The sequence below is a fragment of the Watersipora subatra genome, chromosome 4 (genome assembly GCF_963576615.1).
Source record: "Watersipora subatra chromosome 4, tzWatSuba1.1, whole genome shotgun sequence".
Lineage (NCBI taxonomy): Eukaryota > Metazoa > Bryozoa > Gymnolaemata > Cheilostomatida > Watersiporidae > Watersipora > Watersipora subatra.
The window spans coordinates 23,734,952-23,755,592 of NC_088711.1; the positions used below are offsets into that span (position 1 = coordinate 23,734,952).

At 36.3% G+C, this 20,641-nt stretch overlaps 1 protein-coding gene and 1 pseudogene across 2 annotated transcripts; both read left to right on the forward strand.

Annotated features, from left to right (window-relative positions):
- Window positions 1-10,812: 10,812 nt before the first annotated feature.
- LOC137394715 (delta(24)-sterol reductase-like) lies at window positions 10,813-20,440 on the forward strand. 2 transcript variants are annotated; one of them, XM_068081483.1, is made up of 8 exons: window positions 10,813-11,103; window positions 11,664-11,925; window positions 12,406-12,524; window positions 13,793-14,065; window positions 16,317-16,460; window positions 18,163-18,360; window positions 19,734-19,915; window positions 20,287-20,440. In XM_068081483.1, the coding sequence occupies exons 1-8, from the start codon at window positions 10,861-10,863 to the stop codon at window positions 20,438-20,440; spliced, it is 1,575 nt and encodes a 524-aa protein (XP_067937584.1). In that variant the 5' UTR covers window positions 10,813-10,860. The 2 variants fall into 2 exon arrangements, with proteins under 2 accessions (XP_067937584.1, XP_067937585.1); XM_068081484.1 differs by lacking the exons at window positions 19,734-19,915; window positions 20,287-20,440 and adding an exon at window positions 19,019-19,703.
- LOC137392952 (histone-lysine N-methyltransferase SETMAR-like) lies at window positions 14,402-15,127 on the forward strand (annotated as a pseudogene).
- Window positions 20,441-20,641: the final 201 nt, after the last annotated feature.

Sequence of the window (20,641 nt, forward strand, 5' to 3'; positions counted from 1 at the left end):
AACTTCATCCAGAAGTCTATTATGCGCAGCCAGAGCCGAGACAATACTGGCTAGGAAACTGGCTAAAATATCACTCATTCAGCAAATGATTCCATCAAGGTCTTGGGCATTATTTTTGGAACATTTCTACAGAAACCATATCCCAATAGGGCGCCCCTTGCACAAATAGCGGCCATATAGACCAATGAATATGGTTCTATATGGCCGCTATTTGTGCAAGGGGCGCCCTATTGGGATATGGTTTCTGTAGAAATGTACTTCCTGGCTGCCTTATACTGGTCTTTATGCAAAACTCATCCTAATTGGCATTTACCTATCTTACTGAAAGCATATGATGCCTCTTCAGTTGTTAATGCTGAATGGAACTCTTAAAGAACAGATTCATTAAATCTCAACGCTACTATATAAACATACTTTTCCATCTTCTTTGGCACCGCTCTACATGAGGTATACTACTATGTATGTGCTTCCAGCTTATGAAAAATGTGATAATCCATTGCCACCACTTTTCTGAGAAATGCTTCCACAGGCTTCCATATTCAAACCCAAAATTCATCGTAAATTTCTCTGTAAAGCCTGTAAAGCTGTTGCAGAGAAGGGGTACGATGAGTGTCTCGATAAAAAAATATTTTGTGTAAATTTTTGAATGATAGGAAAGCTTTCCTACATTATTATGACGCGATGCATTAGTGACCCAATCAGCTGGGATAGCTGTAACTGAAGCTTCAATGTCGGCTTTGAATTTGAAGAACTTTATTGCATTATTCGAGCTTATACATATATTAGATGAATGACCCCAAATGTGTGTCTCACTGACATTTGGTTTACAAGATGTAATAACGAAGCTTTATCAGTTTCTGTTATTGCCTCAATGTGATTCACATCCAGGCCACATAGTCAGTCCAACTCCCATTCCAGTAAGCAGCTCCTTGCAAAATCTGCTGCCACGCTAGTTCCTGTAGAATTCATTTTAACTAAATTTTTGTGTTTCTGTTTCTTGCGGCGAATGGAGTGTGCCCAGTGGCCTTTTTCACTATAATATTATATCCTGTGAGTTGTGGTCTTTGCTGGACATCTCACAAATTTGTGGGAAGTATATATACTTATGTTTTACAAGATTCTTTGGACAGACTAACCTGGATGTTTGGCTTTACTTTTTTGCATGAAATTAAGATAGTTGGTAGCCGGTGTTTTCTCAGTTTTTAAATTTTTAATTTGAAGTAATTAAAATTCACAAGAAATTTTTTTAATTTGCTTGCTCGCTTTGCCACCTACTGTTCTACCTATTATATACATTTGTTCCAATTCAAGTCATCAAGGTTCATAAGGTACTCATCCAGTTTTGCATCTTTTTATGTTGGCGTAATTACTCCTTTATTGTTCCAAATTCACACTGATCAGGTTATCACTGGATATCAACAGCAAACTGATGAATACCGCAGGTCTCTTGCTTTTGCTCGTTGAACCTCATGTTATGTTGCACGCTCATAACCAATACTCCTTACTGGTTCAAAATACTTGTCAAACACGTGTATGGTGTTCTTCAGCTCCTAGTTGTATCTGTTGCAACAGGAAACTGAGTTTAAAAATATATTGTCACATTTGTTGTGTCAATTTACATTAGTATATTGGCTGTTTGCTGTTGATTGAATATGTTAGAGTAATCCTTGATCATTTGATAGATGGCAAATTGCATCTTAAAATTCTTCTCTGTAGCCCGGTTACTCGCTGCAAAGTCTTTTCTTTTAACAAACCTATCATTTTACAAATTACCTTCTGCAATACAGACTATCAGCTGCTTACTAATACTGTTAATAACTATCTCAATGATGATAAATGCTCTATACTTTAAAATTGAAAATTTGGTATATAGCTTGTCAGTCACTCCATTTTACTGATTATTGTAAGATCCTCGCTTATAATCCGCTCCTCGTGTATAGCTATTTACAAGTTCTGACACCTTGTAACAATATACTAGGACATGTATATGAGTGTAAAAAAAATTGCCCTTTCCTCTTTAAAACAAAATAAACACACTGAGTGTTTAGCCACAACAATATATGTATTTGTTGATAAATTCAATGCAATAAACAAGCGAGAAAATGCAGAGAGTGTGGCATACTCTGTCATAACGATTTTGAGGCTAATTATGCACGCTTGCTCCTATGATAGGCCACGCCTCCTGCTTATCGCTTCCTGCTATCTTTCTTTGGGATGTAGCTCGTTATGCCTTGCATACCACTCAGTTCCCATGTAAAACCATAATATGGTCGGTTTAGTCAGCCGACGCCCGACCTATAGCTGAGCCGACTCCTTTGTCCATAAAGCCTGGTTTCCATATGACAGCGCAAGGCGCGCAACAGGGCGCACGATGTCGTGGGTAGGCCAGCTGTGATGTGGAACATCAACGCACGGCGATCGCGCGACGTGCGTACGCTGATCGCAAGGATCCAACAGAATAGATACTTGCGACAAGCGCGCGCGATGATGTATCCCACAATACATCGCTCGACCTTTTCAACCTATCCCACAACTCAAATGCAGAACCTGAGGATAAGAACATTTTCTCTCATGATAACAGTGACTTCTATAAAAGAGTTCCAATGACTCTAATCTCTTTCGACGTTTGGGGCTTCTCTCTTTTGATTGCCATGGGTCTCTTTGGACTGTCAAGGGTATCTTTGGATTGTCATGGATCTATTTGGACTTTCATGGGTCTCCTTAGACTGTCATGGGTCTCTTTGGACTGTCATGGGTCTCTTTGGACTGTCATGGGTCTCTTTGAACTGTCATGGGTCTCTTTGGACTGTCATGGGTCTCTTTGGACTGTCATGGGTCTCTTTGGACTTTCAAGGGTATCTTTGGATTGTCATGGGTCTCTTTGGATTGTCATGGGTCTCTTTGGACTTTCATGAGTCTCTTTGAACTGTCATGGATCTCTTTGAACTGTCATGGGTCTCTTTGGACTGTCATAGGTCTCGTTGGACTTTCATGGGTCTCTTTGGATTGTCATAGGTCTCTTTGGACTGTCATGGGTCTCTTTAAACTTTCATGGGTCTCTTTGGATTGTCATGGGTCTCTTTGGACTGTCATAGGTCTATTTGGACTTTTATGGGTTTCTTTGGACTGTCATGGGTCTCTTTGGACTGTCATGGGTCTCTTTGAACTGTCATGGATCTCTTTGGACTGTCATGGGTCTCTTTGAACTGTCATGGGTCTCTTTGGACTGTCATGGGTCTCTTTGAACTGTCATGGGTCTCTTTGGACTGTCAAGGGTATCTTTGGATTGTCATGGGTCTCTTTGGACTGTCATGGGTCTCCTTGGACTGTCATGGGTCTCTTTGGACTGTCAAGGGTATCTTTGGATTGTCATGGGTCTCTTTGGATTGTCATAGGTCTCTTTGGACTGTCATGGGTCTCTTTAAACTTTCATGGGTCTCTTTGGACTGTTATGGGTCTCTTTGGATTGTCATGGGTCTCTTTGGACTGTCATAAGTCTTTATAATTTCATTGTTTAAACTTATAAGCATGCGAGACTGAGGGAAAGAGCATGGCAGCTGTTCGCAAATGTGTGTAACCTTCATTGGCTATTTTTAACTTTTTTCACTATTGTTGTTTTAGAATTTTATTAGTTTATGTATTTAAAGTGGTGGTCTTGTAGAGTTAAAGACGTATCATTTACTGGTAAATATTGGTATTGCTTATAGCTTGGTAGCTTAGTAGCTTCACTAGTGCGGGAACCAATATTAGTCAAAGTAGTATACCCAACCTAAGCAACAGTGCACAAATTAAACATAGTTTCAATAGAATAAAAAAGATAGTTTTACCCTGATGCACATGTATGTGGGAAGGCATACTAATATCATATATTTGTCTACTCGTATGCAGTATTAGCGACTTGAACACACAAGATGACTCATAAAATTTATGCAAATTTTTGTCGACATCATAGAGGTAGATAGAGTCCCAACTAAGCAGCTTTGCTAGGTGTGAGAGTGAGTCGATCTGGACCCACTTAATCTTACTGTTGGAAGTATCATGTAGCCATTTTAGCAGGCATTTCAAGTGTCCAAATTATTCCACAATGTAGCTACACTAGTTGGCCGCGTAGTGTAGTGGTCAGCTCGCCTGTCTGCTAAACTGGAGTTTTGGAGTTCAATTCCAGTATGAAGTGGATTTTTCATTCGTAAAACATGATCACTATAGCTGGACAGACAAATGACCGACAAACACAGAGATGTATATACATAGATTAGGATTGTTTTTATTACTAAGACTACTTCGTTATTAATTACTCCACACTCCCCACTGTTACCTCTGCTGACCACTATCACTTCTTTCTTTTACTTCGATTTTTATTCCTACATAATGGTTGTAGTAGTTATTGTTTCTTATATTATTGTTCAATAATGATAATCATCTTTATTTTAAAATAATTATTATTTTATGTATAGTATTTATTTAAACATTTTTTGCCTGTTCTTCAACTCTTATTGCTCAGACAATCAATCAGTATTAATGTTATTATAACTATATTTTTAAACTATAATAATAACAGTAAAAATAATACTTCTATAAACTTCCTCACTGTTTTCCCCCTACAGATATTTTTTTAGTTGGCATGCTGATTATTTGTATCACTTATTGAAGTAACGATAATAAAAATGCAACAATATTTGTAAATAAATGATAGAAGACGATCTAATAATGGTGTTAATGGCAGTACATAAAATTGTCACATCTTTTCATTTCCCAATTTTTTACCATGCCATGTTTTCCGATGCCATGTGAACTGCCCACTTGTCATCTTACACTAAAGAAGCTAGTGAGAAATGTTGTTACTGTTAGACTTCATATTTTATGTTAAAAACCTACCTCCACCTCACAGTCAGTGCAGCTAGGTAGCAAAAGCACGGCCATGCGAACACTAGCTAGGAATATTCATCATTAAGTGTTGTTAAAATTCGATGCTTTCTGTATTCTTAATGCACTCATGCTTGTTGGCTAGTATAATATGTATATATGTTATAAACATGTGTAGGTCAGCTATTGCACACAAAATACTATTCTGGCATAGCTTGCTATAGTACTAGTACAACTTAGCTTCCTTGACTTGTTTATTCGAAGTTAATAATTTTTATTGTAACATTACTGTGAAGGATTTTCTATGTAGTATAATATGCTCTTTTAATATTCCGTTGTTATTATAGAAAGCTGTTCAGTTTTTATGTTGTACTTCATACTTCTCGCACTTGGAGTTACAATCATTCTCGGTTTTCCACTAATTTGCTTAAAACAAGCCTGTTTATAATTTTTATAACCACCAAAAACAAAAAAAATTGACAATTGATGGTATTATAAATATAACTATTATCGTGAATAGATTAAATTGTTTGTTTGTAAGCCTAAAGTTGTGAAATATCAAGTAAATACAATTTAGCTAAAACAATTTAGCACATATAATAGGAGTTATTCGCTATGAAGTAATAGAAAACTTACAAATATGGAGTTGTCACTTTTATAAATGCAGTTTGAGTTCGAGCAAAATCTGAGCTTTCTTGTGGTATACTTGATAGTGCTCTAAGGCTACCTAAAGTATTTTTATTGGCTGATAAACAAAGACAGGTAAGACCAGTGTCGTATAAGGAGAGTTATGCCACCAACAGAGCCTATACAAACACATCAAAAGTTTTAAAAAACATTGGCCGCGCCTACTTATATACGGAATTACAATGGACCGGTCTCATTTGTCTTTGTTTATCAGCCAATAAAACTACTTTGGGTAGCCTTAGAGCACTATCAAGTATACCACAAAAAAGCTCAGGCTTTGCTCTAACTCGCACTGCATTTATAAAGGTGACAACTCCATATATATTTACAAGTTTTCTGCTACTTCATAGTAAATAACTTCAATGATATTTGCTAGAACGTCTAAGCTATATTGTGTTCACTTGCAACTTTACTACTTTAGACCCCCAAACAAACAGTTTAATGTATTCACGATAATAGTTATATTTATAATACTATCGATTGCCAATTTTTTTGTTTTTAGCAGTTGTAAAAGTTATAAACAGGCTTGTTTTAAGCAAATTAGTGGAAAACCGAGAATGATTGTAACTCAAAGTGCGAGAAGTATGAAGTACAACATAAAAACTGAACAACTTTCTATAATAAAAACGGAATATTAAAAGAGCATAATATACTACATAGAAAATCCTTCATAGTAATGTTACAATAAAAATTATTAACTTCGATTAAACAAGTCAAGGAAGCTAAGTTGTACTAGTACTATAGCAAGCTATTCCAGAATAGTATTTTGTGTGCAATGGCTGACCTACACATGTTTATAACATATATACATATTATACTAGCCAACAAGCATGAGTGCAGTAAGAACACAGAAAGCATCGAATTTTAACAACACTTAATGATGAATATTCCTAGCTAGTGTTTGCATGACCATGCTTTTGCTACCTAGCTGCATTGACTGTGAAATGGGAAGTATGTTTTCACATAAAATTTGAAGTCTAACATTCATCAACCTTCTCACTAGTTTTTGTAATATAGGATGGCAAGTGGCCAGTTCACGTAGCATATCAATATTCTCCATGCATTTAGAAACAATCAAAGTACATGTACTTATATATGGTTATTCTTAAGATGAGGTTCGAAGCTTCCCACGACTTACTCCCACTTTTTAAACAGAGCAAATATGTTACCTGAAACTCCCCACAAAGCAACCTCTTAAAAAAATTTAAACTGCAGAAGACCTGACCTACAGTGTGGAATATCAGATGTTTAATGTGCGCCATTTGTGTAGAGAAGTATACTACATAAAGCTTTACAAACCAGCCTAAAATGGGTTGCATTCCAAATATGTGCAAAAAGTAATTTTTTTGGAGACCTTGTAAGGTGGGCCACTTTGAATTTAATAGTTGGTCACCACAGGCCGCTATTTGAGCATATCTCATGTACAGTAAAAATAATGAACAATGTTTATGCATTGACATATTTTGGTGGTTTGTTTGTAGGCAGTTTGCATTACTGGACTGGTGTGTGCTGCAGATGTAGTGCTTGGTTAGTTGAGAAGCTACTGAAGCCTGGTCATTTATATTACCTGCTGATGTACAAGTTCTCACAAGACCATCTGGAGTTGTTATTTAATGCTGTGCGGAGGTGTGGTATGTAGTACAGTGCTTGTAATTCATCTCATTCAAGTATAGCTGAAAACGCACATATTATGCTTTGCAGTATGTGATTTCATCTACTGGATATAGCTTTTCAGACCACACGCTGCTTTCAAGCAAAATAGATCAAATGGGCCAAATCAAGGATGATACAAAAAATGATATCACCAAGCCTCAAGATGATGGGCGTCAAAACCTAAATATAATCAATCTAGATATTGCTGGACACCATGATATTGCTGGACACCATGATATTGCTGGACACCATGATATTGCTGGACACCATGATATTGCTGGACACCATGATATTGCTGGACACCATGATATTGCTGGACACCATGATATTGCTGGACACCATGATATTGCTGGACACCATGATATTGCTGGACACCATGATATTGCTGGACACCATGATATTGCTGGACACCATGATATTGCTGGACACCATGATATTGCTGGACACCATGATATTGCTGGACACCATGATATTGCTGGACACCATGATATTGCTGGACACCATGATATTGCTGGACACCATGATATTGCTGGACACCATGATATTGCTGGACACCATGATATTGCTGGACACCATGATATTGCTGGACACCATGATATTGCTGGACACCATGATATTGCTCGACACCATGATATTGCTGGACACCATGATATTGCTGGACACCATGATATTGCTGGACACCATGATATTGCTGGACACCATGATATTGCTCGACACCATGATATTGCTGGACACCATGATATTGCTGGACACCATGATATTGCTGGACACCATGATATTGCTGGACACCATGATATTGCTGGACACCATGATATTGCTGGACACCATGATATTGCTCGACACCATGATATTGCTCGACACCATGATATTGCTGGAAACCATGATATTGCTCGACACCATGATATTGCTCGACACCATGATATTGCTGGACACCATGATATTGCTGGACACCATGATATTGCTGGACACCATGATATTGCTGGACACCATGATATTGCTGAACACCATGATATTGCTGGACACCATGATATTGCTGGACACCATGATATTGCTGGACACCATGATATTGCTGGACACCATGATATTGCTGGACACCATGATATTGCTGGACACCATGATATTGCTGGACACCATGATATTGCTGGACACCATGATATTGCTAGACACCATGATATTGCTAGACACCATGATATTGCTCGACTATGAATCTATTTTCTTGGTATGTTGGACTGTAATGAGGACATTTTGGCTGATACCTTGACTGCCTAACAATTTAATTTTTTTTCAAAATTCATTATTATTCAGTCCATATTTTAGCGCCATTTCCATTTCATTTCCAATTGCAACTAAGGATAACTGTTATTATTTCAGGAGGCTGGAACAACAACTCATCAGTAGAGCAGTTCCAGCATATCTTTAGGCGCTTGGTTACAAGATGTGGTGTTACACCAGGAGCTATTGGTAATGTCAGATCTACGGATGACACTGCATTATTACAAGTTTTTACTATATATGTGCCACCAACTGTTGGTAGTGAAGATTATGTTCAAGGTGTTATTGACAGACAAAGTATGCTTCCCGAAAGAATGCTAAACATCACATCACATCCTGTTCTTGGTAACATTGCTGTATATTTATCTGGTTGGCTTGTCAGAAAACCGCTTAAAAAGTTGCGTTGTGAGCCATGTAGACTCTCCCTAATTCAGTCTAAGAAAGTTAGCAAATATTATGATATTCATGTTCTGTTAAGAGTTAAGAATAACGGTGGCTTAATTTCTCCTTCTGATGGTGTTGTAACAACTGTTCTTTGCACTGAAAAGGATCTTAAGGCGGCTACATCAGCAAATCAATATTTGAAATATCTCAAGATTCTGAAGTGTGTAAAAAAAGAGATTGCACGCTATAATATATTTGAATTAAAGGAACATTGCACTGACACTTTTGTAGGAATTAATAATCATCACTTCTCACTACTAGCTTTAGTGGTTGAAACATACTTTGATTTAAAACAGCACCCCTTTGCTAAGTTAAAAAATCTAGATTTACATAAAGTGAACATCAGACATAATGCTACAAAAAGCATATTATTTAGAGGGCAGTGAACTGTTATGTCACTGTGACATAAATTGTCTATAGCCCGTCTAAGTTAGTATTCATTTTTAAGGCTTCTCTTTATATATGCATGCAAATTGTACAGTTTGCAGGCATGTAGTAGTTCAATTTGTTGTATAATTTATATATACATGTACTATAATGGTATTAGACGTTATATTAGAATCATCAGAGCACCTGGCTCATTAATATTTTATGCATAGATCATTTATTTTATGAATCACAAGCAAATTTGATGGTCAAGTATAATGTAATTAAAATTTATAGTTTGTTCTATATATGCATACAATTTGTACAGTTCGTAGGCGTTTACTTGTTTAATTTATTATATACTTTCTATATATAACGCTATTAGACATTGTATTAGCATCCGAGCATCTGGCTCATTTTCTATGCATAGATCATTTATTTTCTAAATCACAAATAAATTTTGTGCTCAAGCATACTGTAGTTAAGATTTATAGTTTGCTTTTGGTCTATTTCAACAAATAACACATATACATGTAAATATAACACAAATCAAATATATTGAGTGTTGGAACCAACTGGGCATTAGCTAAAGCTAATCTACGCAAGCTCGAGGCCAATCCAACCACTTTTCTAACAAAGAAAAGTAGGTTGCAAGATTTTAATCAAATGTATACAACAGTTTTGGCTAGTTTTCTGCTTTTGGTGATGTAAACAGCTATTGTGATCTCTTATTAGATAGTCAATAAGTTTTAAAGCTAAAGCTCACTGGGCTGGTAAGGCGAGCAACGCCAATGATACCCTTAAATCCAGTGGAAACATCTGCTGTTAAAAAATGAAAATTTTATAGAGCCCATATAGAGTTGTCTGCCTATTGTTGAAACCATGCCAATAGCCATATACCACAAAAACTTATAACCTAGAATCTTTAGCTATCTTTAGAGGATCTTTAGCTAGCTTGAATTTGATATATACGTTGAATGAATATGTCGATCTTTATCTTGACTTTGATGTATAGCTTGATTAAGATTGAGAATGGATAAAAGCACCCACATGCTCATTGAGATGAAATGTTGTACAATGTTGCTAGGTTACTGTAAAGGGGGATGACTATGTAGCACGGCTCAAAATGGCGCTCAAATTGTTTTACTTATAAAATGACCTTAGCCATTCCAAGGGTAGTAAAATTCAGTGCTGAGACCGGTGTTGTAATTCTATAAAAAAGTAGGCGCAGCCGATGTTTGTTTGGAACTTTCGATGCGTTTGTATAGGCTCCGCCGTAGTGTAGTGTAGCGGTAGTCTAGTAACGACACTGGCTATAACTGAATTGTCAAAAAGCCTCAAAACCGAAGATGTGTCACACGGTAGTGCTAAAAATTTTAGAAACCGTAGTGATTTAGTGCCTGTTCAATTTTGACTAATTCTTTTCATGCAGCGGACATTGATTGGATAATTCGGTTACTAACGCTTAAGGTCAAGGTTGTCTAGTATTCCAATACTTATACTCAGTTTTAGTGCGGTAAATCTAGAACACCGCAAGCTCTTTGCTAAGTCCTATATACAAAGTATTTAAGAAAAATGGAGTGCACGAAAAGCTTATACTATTTAATACCGACTATTTTGATACTTCTGTTCTCTTGGATGCGCTTTAAAGGACTGGAATATATCCTAATTAACTATAGATGGGTTTTCGTATGCTTGTTTTTACTGCCGATATCTGTGGCATACGACACATTTTTCTTTATACGAAGTAAACTAATGTTTTCGACCAACACAGCACCAAAAAAACACGAAGAATTAGTGGAGAAGGTTCAAGATCAGGTGTGTATATGTGTAGAAACATTTTTGTGCATGACAATGACAGAGTGATACGATGACGTTACTTGCGTCACCACTGATTCTTATACACATTGATGTCTTATATAATCACGTTATATTATACATTAATATCTGATCATATATTATAATTGATATCATTAGACAGTGCTTATATTGTTGTAATATTATATTTTTGTCGTTCATATCACTTAGTTCTTTGTCTGTATATATGTGCAGATTAGTGAAGTACTATTATGGTGACAAAAAGTCTCCTTTCAACAACATTCACAAGTTGAACCTAAAATTAATATGTTTATGAGTGTTGTTATCTTTTATGCTACTAGTGTAGAACTTTGTCGTCTTGCATTCCTTGCAGTGGAAATCTGGTGGGTATAAGCAACACTTTATATGCGTAAGTTGTGAAACTTTTGACCTACACAATTGTAACACAAAAAAAGTTTGAGAATTTTCTGTCATTCATAGAATATCCAACAGTTTAAAAAATATCAATTTCAGAGTGTGTAGCCATATAATTTCTTTGCAAGGACATACATCCATTATAGGTATTGCAATGGAATAGAGCTGGAAGGCCAGCAAAAATGTGTACTGCTCGGCCTGGTTGGCAAAATATCAGCTTTCGGCGGGGGAAGTACAAAAATTCTCTTACTAACATAGACGTCTGCCTGAGGGATATTCTGCATGTTGATGTGGAAAGGAAAGTAGTACGAGTGGAGCCGATGGTTTCTATGGGGCAGATTACAGCACTACTCAACCCTATGGGCTGGACTTTGCCGGTTTTACCTGAACTGGACGACCTTACCGTTGGTAATGTGCTCAAATATTTCTCTGTATAATCATAAGTTTCTTGAAAAGTTGACAACATTGTTTAGAAGTCAGCAGCTGGTTGGCTTCGGTTCCTTTTTTATAACTGTGATTTTTTAAAGATACAGGGTGATAATTGAGCTCTAGCGATGAAAGACAAAAAAGCAATGAAATTTATGTCTCCGTGTACACATGAATCCATGCTCACTAAATTTACAAACATTTTTTAAGTTACTTTTTTATCTAAACTAAAATGTTGTAGATGTGTATAGCCAATGTATTTATTCTAGACTTGGATCATTCGATACTTTGTTGGAGCTCTATTTAGTTTTCTTGATCTGATATAACTTCGTTGAAAAATGTTTCTCACCTTGTTCTATAGATAGACTGAATGAAATGGTTAAATTTTATAGTGTTTACTAGATATTTCAACGTAAATGCAGATATTTCAGTGTAAATTCAAAATCTTGTTTTATTTTTTAGGTGGTTTGATAATGGGGGTAGGCATAGAATCATCTTCACATCTGCATGGCCTATTTCAGGAATGCTGTGTTTCATTTGACCTAGTTTTAGCCGATGGATCACTTGTTAAGTGTACCAAGGTCAGTCGCTTGTCCTAACTATGGGTTACATGATTGGCATCAATTACATCAATGCAACTCTTTCTTTTTTTCTTAGTTAAATTTGATCATTTGATCATTAGCCTCATTCAGTGCAATGTTCTATGGGTTGGCAATGCATTAGTCACTGTCAGACTAGGGTTAAGCACTATAATGAAACAATTGATATGCTCCATTTGTTCCCAATGGAGAGAAATAACGATAAGCAAGCTTCACGTTTTCAGTCCATGTTAGATGCCGGCTTCAGTCCATATTAGATGCCATGCCTCCTCGGCTTGTTGGCTTAAGGAAGATAAATGACGATAAGATAAATTAAGATTTTATTAAATACTGCTAATATCAGAATATCAGGAGATACGAGTGGCTCCTACATTTGCATCTTATTTCTTAGGAAAACCATTCAGTCTATGTAGACCTTTGAAAATTACACTTTTTTACAGATTTTCAGTAAACTTGCAACATAGTGAAATTTTCATAGAGTTATACAGCCATACAGTAGGGGTAAATGTTTAGTTAGAAAAGTATATCAGTGGTTGACTAATGATGGTTGGTCAGTAGGCAGTAGGAGTGGTCAGTAGGCTGTAGGAGTGGTCAGTAGGCTGTATTATAGTGGTCAGTAGGCAGTAGGAGTCGTCAGTGGGCAGTAGGAGTCGTCAGTAGGCAGTAGGAGTAGGCAGTAGGAGTGGTCAGCAAGCAGTAGGAGTGGTCAGTAGGCAGTAGGAGTGGTCAGTAGGCAGTAGGAGTGGTCAGTAGGCAGTAGGAGTCGTCAGTGGGCTGTAGGAGTGGTCAGTAGGCAGTAGGAGTGGTCAGTAGGCAGTAGGAGTGGTCAGTAGGCAGTAGGAGTGGTCAGTAGGTGGTAGGAGCGGTCAGTAGGCAGTAGGAGTGATCAGTAGGCAGTAGGAGTTGTCAGTAGGCAGTAGGAGTTGTCAGTAGGCAGTAGGACTGAGTTAGTAATATTGAATAATGAGATACAGTGAGTTAGTAATATTGAATAATGAGATACAGTGAGTTAGCAATATTGAATAATGAGATACAGTGAGTTAGTAATATTGAACAATGTGATACAGCGAGTTAGTAATATTGAATAATGAGATACAGCGAGTTAGTAATATTGAATAATGTGATACAGTGAGTTAGTAATATTGAATAATGAGATACAGTGAGTTAGTAATATTGAATAATGAGATATATTGAGTTAGTAATATTGAATAACAGGTAATAGCCTGATCAGTTTGAGATTCTCTTTATAGGATATGCGGAGTGACCTATTCTATTCAGTGCCTTGGTCTTATGGAACATTGGGTTTCCTCGTAGCTGCTGAAATCAAGATCATTCCTGCTAAGAAATATGTTAAGCTGGAGTATATCCCCATCACTAGCAGAGAAGACTTGTGCGAGCTTCTTCCAGCGGCGGCGAGCAGTGATGAGCGGTTTGATTTCGTAGAGGCTCTGGCATATGATGAAAACAGGGCTGTGCTAATGAAAGGAAGGTTGACTGATGGCGAGGAGGGCTGCAATGCTAAGGTCTGTAAATTAAATGCCTGCAAATTGAATAAATTCATCACTTACTGTATACATACATTTGTATCTATGTTTATATGTATGTATCTATATATTAATATTAATAATATATTAATATTCTATGTATCTATATTTAAATATGCCCTTACAGTTAATATACACTTACAGTTAATAAGTACGAGGGTCAATCAATAAGTAGTGGGAATTTTGTCATAACCTTTGTTCTATTTTATCTAGCAGTTTAATATTTTCTAGACTTTTATTAGTGGGAGTTGTCATCACTTACCTAAAAATTCGTCATTTCAGTGATTCAACTTTTTGATATTATTTATATTCAAAATGGCCGCCAAACTGAAAACATGCTCACTCGTAGAGCAAAGACGTGTAATAAGATTTTTGAGAGCTGAAGGTGTGAAAACAAGAGTCATACACAGAAGAATGAAACAACAATATGGGAAAAGCTGTATGTCATAAACAAGCTGCTATAGGTGGGTTGATGAACTCAAGAATGGGCGAGAAGACATTACTGATAAGCAAAGAAGTGGTAGACCAGTGGATGTTTCAACTTCAGACACAGAAGCTGAGGCGGAAAAGCTGATTAAAGTTGATAGAAGACTCACTATAGACGATGTTGCTGAGACCATAGACATTTCACATGGAACCGCACACAATATTGTCCATAAGAAGCTAGCTTTCAACAAAGTCAGCGCATGCTGGGCACCGAGATGCTGACTGATGATTCAGAATAGAGATGTAGTGTTCCACCAGGACAATGCCCGCCCACATACTGCTGCCCGTACAATGGCCAAAATTGAGGAACTGGGCTGCGAGCTGTTAGTACACCCTCCTTATAGTCCAGATCTAGCACCAAGCGATTTTCATCTATTTGGACCATTAAAGAACCACATGAGAGGCAAACACTTCACTACTGATGCAGCCGTCATGGAAGCTGTGCGTGAATGATTTAGAACCCAGCGGCCAGACTTTTATTCTGCAGGAATTGAGAAACTTCCAGGAAGGTGGAGCAAGTGCATAGAAAAAGAAGGGGATTATGTTGAAAAGTGAAAAAAAATGTAGCTATATCTTATTGTAATAAAATGTTATGACAAAATTCCCACTACTTATTGACTGACCCTCGTACTTGCAGTTAATATACACTTACAGTTAATATACACTTACAGTTAATATACATTGACAGTTAATATACGCTTACAGTTAATATACATGTACAGTTAATATGTACTTACAGTTAATATACACTTACAGTTAATATACCCTTACAGTTAATGTACACTTCTAGTTAATATACACTTCTAGTTAATATACACTTACAGTTCATATGTACGTACAGTTAATGTACACTTACAGTTAATATACACTTACAGTTAGTGTACACTTACAGTTAATATACACTTACAGTTAATATGTACTTACAGTTAATATGTACTTACAGTTAATATACACTTACAGTTAATATACACTTACAATTAACGTACACTTACAGTTAATATGTACTTACAGTTAGTATGTACTTACAGTTAATATACATTTACAATTAGTATACACTTACAGTTAATATATACTAATATTTAATATACACTTATAGTTAATATACACATACAGTTAATATACACTTATAGTTAATATGTACTTACAGTTAATGTGAACAAAAAATGCCTAATTAGTTTACATATGCAGAAGATTGAAGTTTACACTTACTGCTAGCTTTTTAAATTTTGAATTACAACAAATATCTCGAATTAACCAGTTAGCAGTTGTTAGAGTTATCTGTTTATGTATCTTGTGATAATTGTCTCTGTCGATCAACTATGAAGATGCTCTTTCAGTTTCTTGCTTGGAAGTGCAACCAGCATATGCAGTCTTCTAAAATCATGGCAAACTCAAACGCGAATGCACCAAATTCGATAGTTGATAAAACTAAACTTTCAAAAATTTTTAAATCTTTATTTTCTACTGTTGGAGGTTGGCTGTCTGTTGCAACACCTAACTCCTAGTCTTATCACTGTAGATATTAGGATGAAGTAACATATGACTTTGACATGTACTTGCTGTTTTAATTGAGTTAATTTAATTTAGTCATTCCATTTTTGGTATGTATATATTTTCATGAGCATCACTTTTTATGATCTTGTAATGTGATGTCAGTGACTCTGACTAGCTGACATGAGATCAATCTATTGGTGACATTATGTTCATGCAATACAATATGTAATCGTGTTAGCTTACGGTGCAGGTGAATGCTATTGGCCGATGGTACAAGCCATGGTTTTTCAAACATGTTGAGGAGTTTTTGGAGAGAAATCAGGCGGGTGTTGAGTACATACCACTGAGAGATTACTACCACAGACACAGCCGCAGTATATTTTGGGAGTTACAGGTAGGCAGGCAGTTTGATTTTTTACATTGTAGTTTGGTGTGTCAAGTTGTACAAATACCACTTTTGTCTAGTCATTTAGATTTTGGAAATCTGTCATACCAGTTATCCACATGGTACTAACTTGAACTATTATTCTGATAACAAACAGTCTATTTATGTTTATGGAATACAGAGATAGCTATCCTAGATATAAGGATAAAACCTCTAATTAAATGCCACCTTTATTTGAATGCCACCTCTATTTGACCACCACTATAGGAGAAAGGTTGAAAAACAGAGCACCACCTTTACTTGAATGCCACCTCCATTTGACCATCCACTTTGACATTCTTTGATTTTTACAAATCCGTATTAGCAAATGATCATAAGAAAAGTGTCTACAAAATCTTACTAACAATGACTCTGTTACATCAATAGCAATTAATTCTTTTGTTGTTTCTGTTCGTTTCAAAATCCGTTTTCTAACTCTAACTTTTCCGTTTTCTAAAAGTTTTCATTTTTTTATGTTAAAATTTGATTTGAAGACAACACCACAAAAAGAATTATTTTATCTATTATTGCTAATCTATGGCTGCATTAGGTTACTAGCTCCTTGTTTGACATGGTTTAATACCTCGATGTATCTGAAAAATGATTTACATTTACTGTGGTACACGAACGATTAGTTTTAGGCTAAAGGTTGTGCTTCGCGCTCATGTGGCTAAAAGTTATCATTAATTGTGCGAAATGCAATGCTGTAAAAGCTTTGCTCTGCTAAAAACTAGCTTGGACATTATTATCGACAAGTTTAGCAGTGCAGAAGATTTTAGGTCAGAAAACATTGTGGAAGGTATTGAACAGCCAGAAGATGTTCGTTCCATCAAAAGCAACAATCAGAATGCAACTGGCCGAGCAGATGATGCAAATATTTTTGTTTTAAAAATTTTAATTTTTGTTTTTGAATGTATTATGAGTATGGTTTGTTTATGTCAGTTGTTCTTGAATATAAATTTGTAGCATTTGATAGATTATTACTGTATAACTTACAAATGTGTAGATATATAGCATATTATTTGATAGCATCCTTGCATCTATCTTAACTTGGCTCACAATAGATTGACGCTCATTAGTCCTTTTTCATTGCACATAAAAAGCCTGTTTTGGTTGCAAACTCTAGCAAACATATCGATGAGTGCAATGAGTTTTTATACAACATTGTTAATTTTAGTTATAAAATAAAAATATGCCTTTAAATTTGAAATGAAATACTCAATTGAAAGCACCAACAAATTGCAAAGCAGGGCACTGGCTTTAATATCATTCGAGGTCAATTGCAAGCAATAGATATCAAATGGTAGAGATATTTCTTGGCTTCCCGATGCATATTTATGTAGAGATCTGCATTTAGAGATTTAGCAGATTTCTTGCTTCCTAAAAGGTTAATGTCGCTCCGCCTGATTGAGAGTGCAAAATTTAGGCGACATCTGCTTCGCCCGTAAAATGTTAAATTTATTTTCAAAAGATTTGGCGAGCCATTTGAAACATTCAACGCTATTCTCTATTTGAACGCCACCTCTAGTTGACTGCCACTATAATAGGGGATGGGCTGAAAATAAAGCGCCATGGCGTTCAATTAGGAGTTTTACTGTAGATAAGAGTTTACCTAAACATGTCCTTCAACAATCCCTTTCACACATTTTCCTATTTACACGCTTCTTTACAGGATATTGTTCCATTTGGGAACAACATCATATTTCGTATTCTTTGCGGATGGATGGTTCCTCCCAAAGTTTCCCTTCTTAAACTTACCCAAGGGGAGACGATAAAGCGGTTGTACGAGAATCATCACATGGTTCAGGACATGTTGGTTCCTATGGATAAATTAGGTGACAGCCTTGCTTGTTTCCACAAGGAAGTCAAGGTGAGCAACGTTAGCTTCTAGCAGTTGGGTCATAATGTCATCTCGCTTCTAAGCTTGATTGATATGCATATGAAGCATAACCAAAGAAAATATGCTGACATATCTGAAGAAGCTGGTTTACTCTACATTACTGTGACCCTGACAGCAGAAAATTTCTTGTCTCTGGCAGTATATATTTTTATGACTGCATGATTCTAACATGTCACAATGCGCTGTCCTTAACATTGCATAACTCTGCATGGCCCTGATATAGCTCCATACTCTAACATGTCACGCTGTTGTGTCCCTAACAACACGTAACGCTGCAAGCCAAACAGCATGTATCACTATACCAACGATAATACCCAGTGGTTGTAACCCAAAAACAAGTTTCAATTTTTATAAGGACAGACGTTTAGATTGTGCCAGCGATTTTGGTGCACCCATATGATGCATTTACATTTTACAGGCTTGTTGATAAAGAACAACTGTATATCCATTTTTCTTTATGTTAACCAAAACCGCGTTTTTTTCATTCAAGAAAAAATTTCTTCAGACATTTCAATGGAAGATTCATCTCTGGCAAATACTGTACTCACTTTCACCCATATATACTGCTGCAGAACAAAAAATATACTCACTTTTACCCACTTGTATAATTTACCTAAAAACATTTTAGAATTTCATCGTTAGTAAGTTGAAGATTAAAGTTGCCGATATTCAGGTATAGAAGCGAAGATCTACAATAACAACCCGATAGGTCTGCAAGAATTTCTGCAAGGGCAAGTTGTAATTTACTCCTTTCCCAAGCTGACCTTTATGGTTGACCATACTTGCTTCTCCATATCGTTCATTGAGCATTGAATTACATGTTTACGTTTTACTGCCATTTTGTTGTTATCCATATTAATGTTTGCGTAAGACTTTATGTAGCTATTTTTCAATACACTGACAATAAACAAAGCTCAATTGTTCGGAAATGAAAAAGTAGTTTTTTTTAATAAATGTTCGCCTCCATTTTTTTCATATTTATTAAGTCTATTAATAGATAAATATTTTATTAGCGTTCTATTAGCGCTCTTTTAAAGATCTCTCACATTGCTTGTTCAACTAACATGAACTAACACTAACTAATTTAGCATCCGCATGAATGAGTTAGCCAGTGGAGATATAAACTATTTATGTAAAGAATAAATTTTAAAATGTTAAGATACTTTTTAGCTTCAATTTTTATCCTGTGAGAATAACCATTATGTTCAAAATATGCAATGCCTTAGTTCAATGCATTCACGCACTGCTAACGCTGCAAGAGATTCTGTGTAAGAGTGAAATACAAAATGTCAGCTCAGCATCTAGCTCAGTTATGCCAATGCTTGTGAACTTTTCATTTATAGTTATATCCACTCTGGTTATGCCCTTTTGTGCTGCCCAATAACAGAGGAATGGTTCACTCAAAAAGTGAAGCTGCCTCGGAGATGTATGTGGACATTGGAGCATATGGGGAGCCTAAAGTGTCTAACTTCAAACCAAGGGAAACTACAAGAAGAATTGAGCAGTTTGTCGCCAAATGTGAAGGGTTCGTATTTCCACAAGAAGACTCCCAGTTGTCAATGCCAAAGCCTGGTTTACATCGATTGCCATTCATTTATGAAAGATGCGCGATACAAATAGGAATATTTAGCTTGCTCAAGCGCTACTGTCTGCAGGGACCAATCTGAATCAGGCTTTAGATAACTGATAATTCACCCCTAATGACCACTAAATTTTCCATGGGTTTGCAGTTCGCTAGCAAAATACCTTATCACTGCCCAATCAAAGTTCATTTCATAGCTTTGCTAGAACTTATAAGATCGTGCATTTATGTTTGTGTCAATGATTCGGAAAAATTGTATCAATGTTTGCAAGCTACCGTGACTAATATTTGCTTGTCTATTTGTGCATGCACAGGTTCCAGATGCTTTATGCCGACTCTTATCTTACCAGAGAGGAATTCCGAGCTATGTTTGATCATAGCCTGTATGACACAATGAGAGCGAAACTAGATTGCCAAACCGCTTTTCCAGAAGTGTATGATAAAGTTTGTCGGAGTGCAAGAGACTAATTGTGAGCTGAACTACAATGATGTGACTGTTTGCATAATTGGCTAAGCAAACAAATCTCTGCAAGCCTTATCTCTTTCTCACCTTGGTGATATTAGGATAATTTATGAACAAGTACTTTGAGTTGTAAAGTATTCAAATTTTATATAGCCAATTAGTTATCACTTTTTCCCACAAATTTGCCAAACATAAAAGAGCTTTTT

Bases quoted from the DNA above. Each gene is read 5' to 3' on its own strand.
- LOC137394715 (XM_068081483.1), top strand. From the start codon at position 10,861: ATGGAGTGCACGAAAAGCTTATACTATTTAATACCGACTATTTTGATA. The intron at 18,361-19,733 runs GTGAGCAACGTT...TTTCATTTATAG, and splicing joins GTTTCCACAAGGAAGTCAAG to TTATATCCACTCTGGTTATG. The intron at 19,916-20,286 runs GTTCGTATTTCC...GTGCATGCACAG, and splicing joins TTTGTCGCCAAATGTGAAGG to GTTCCAGATGCTTTATGCCG.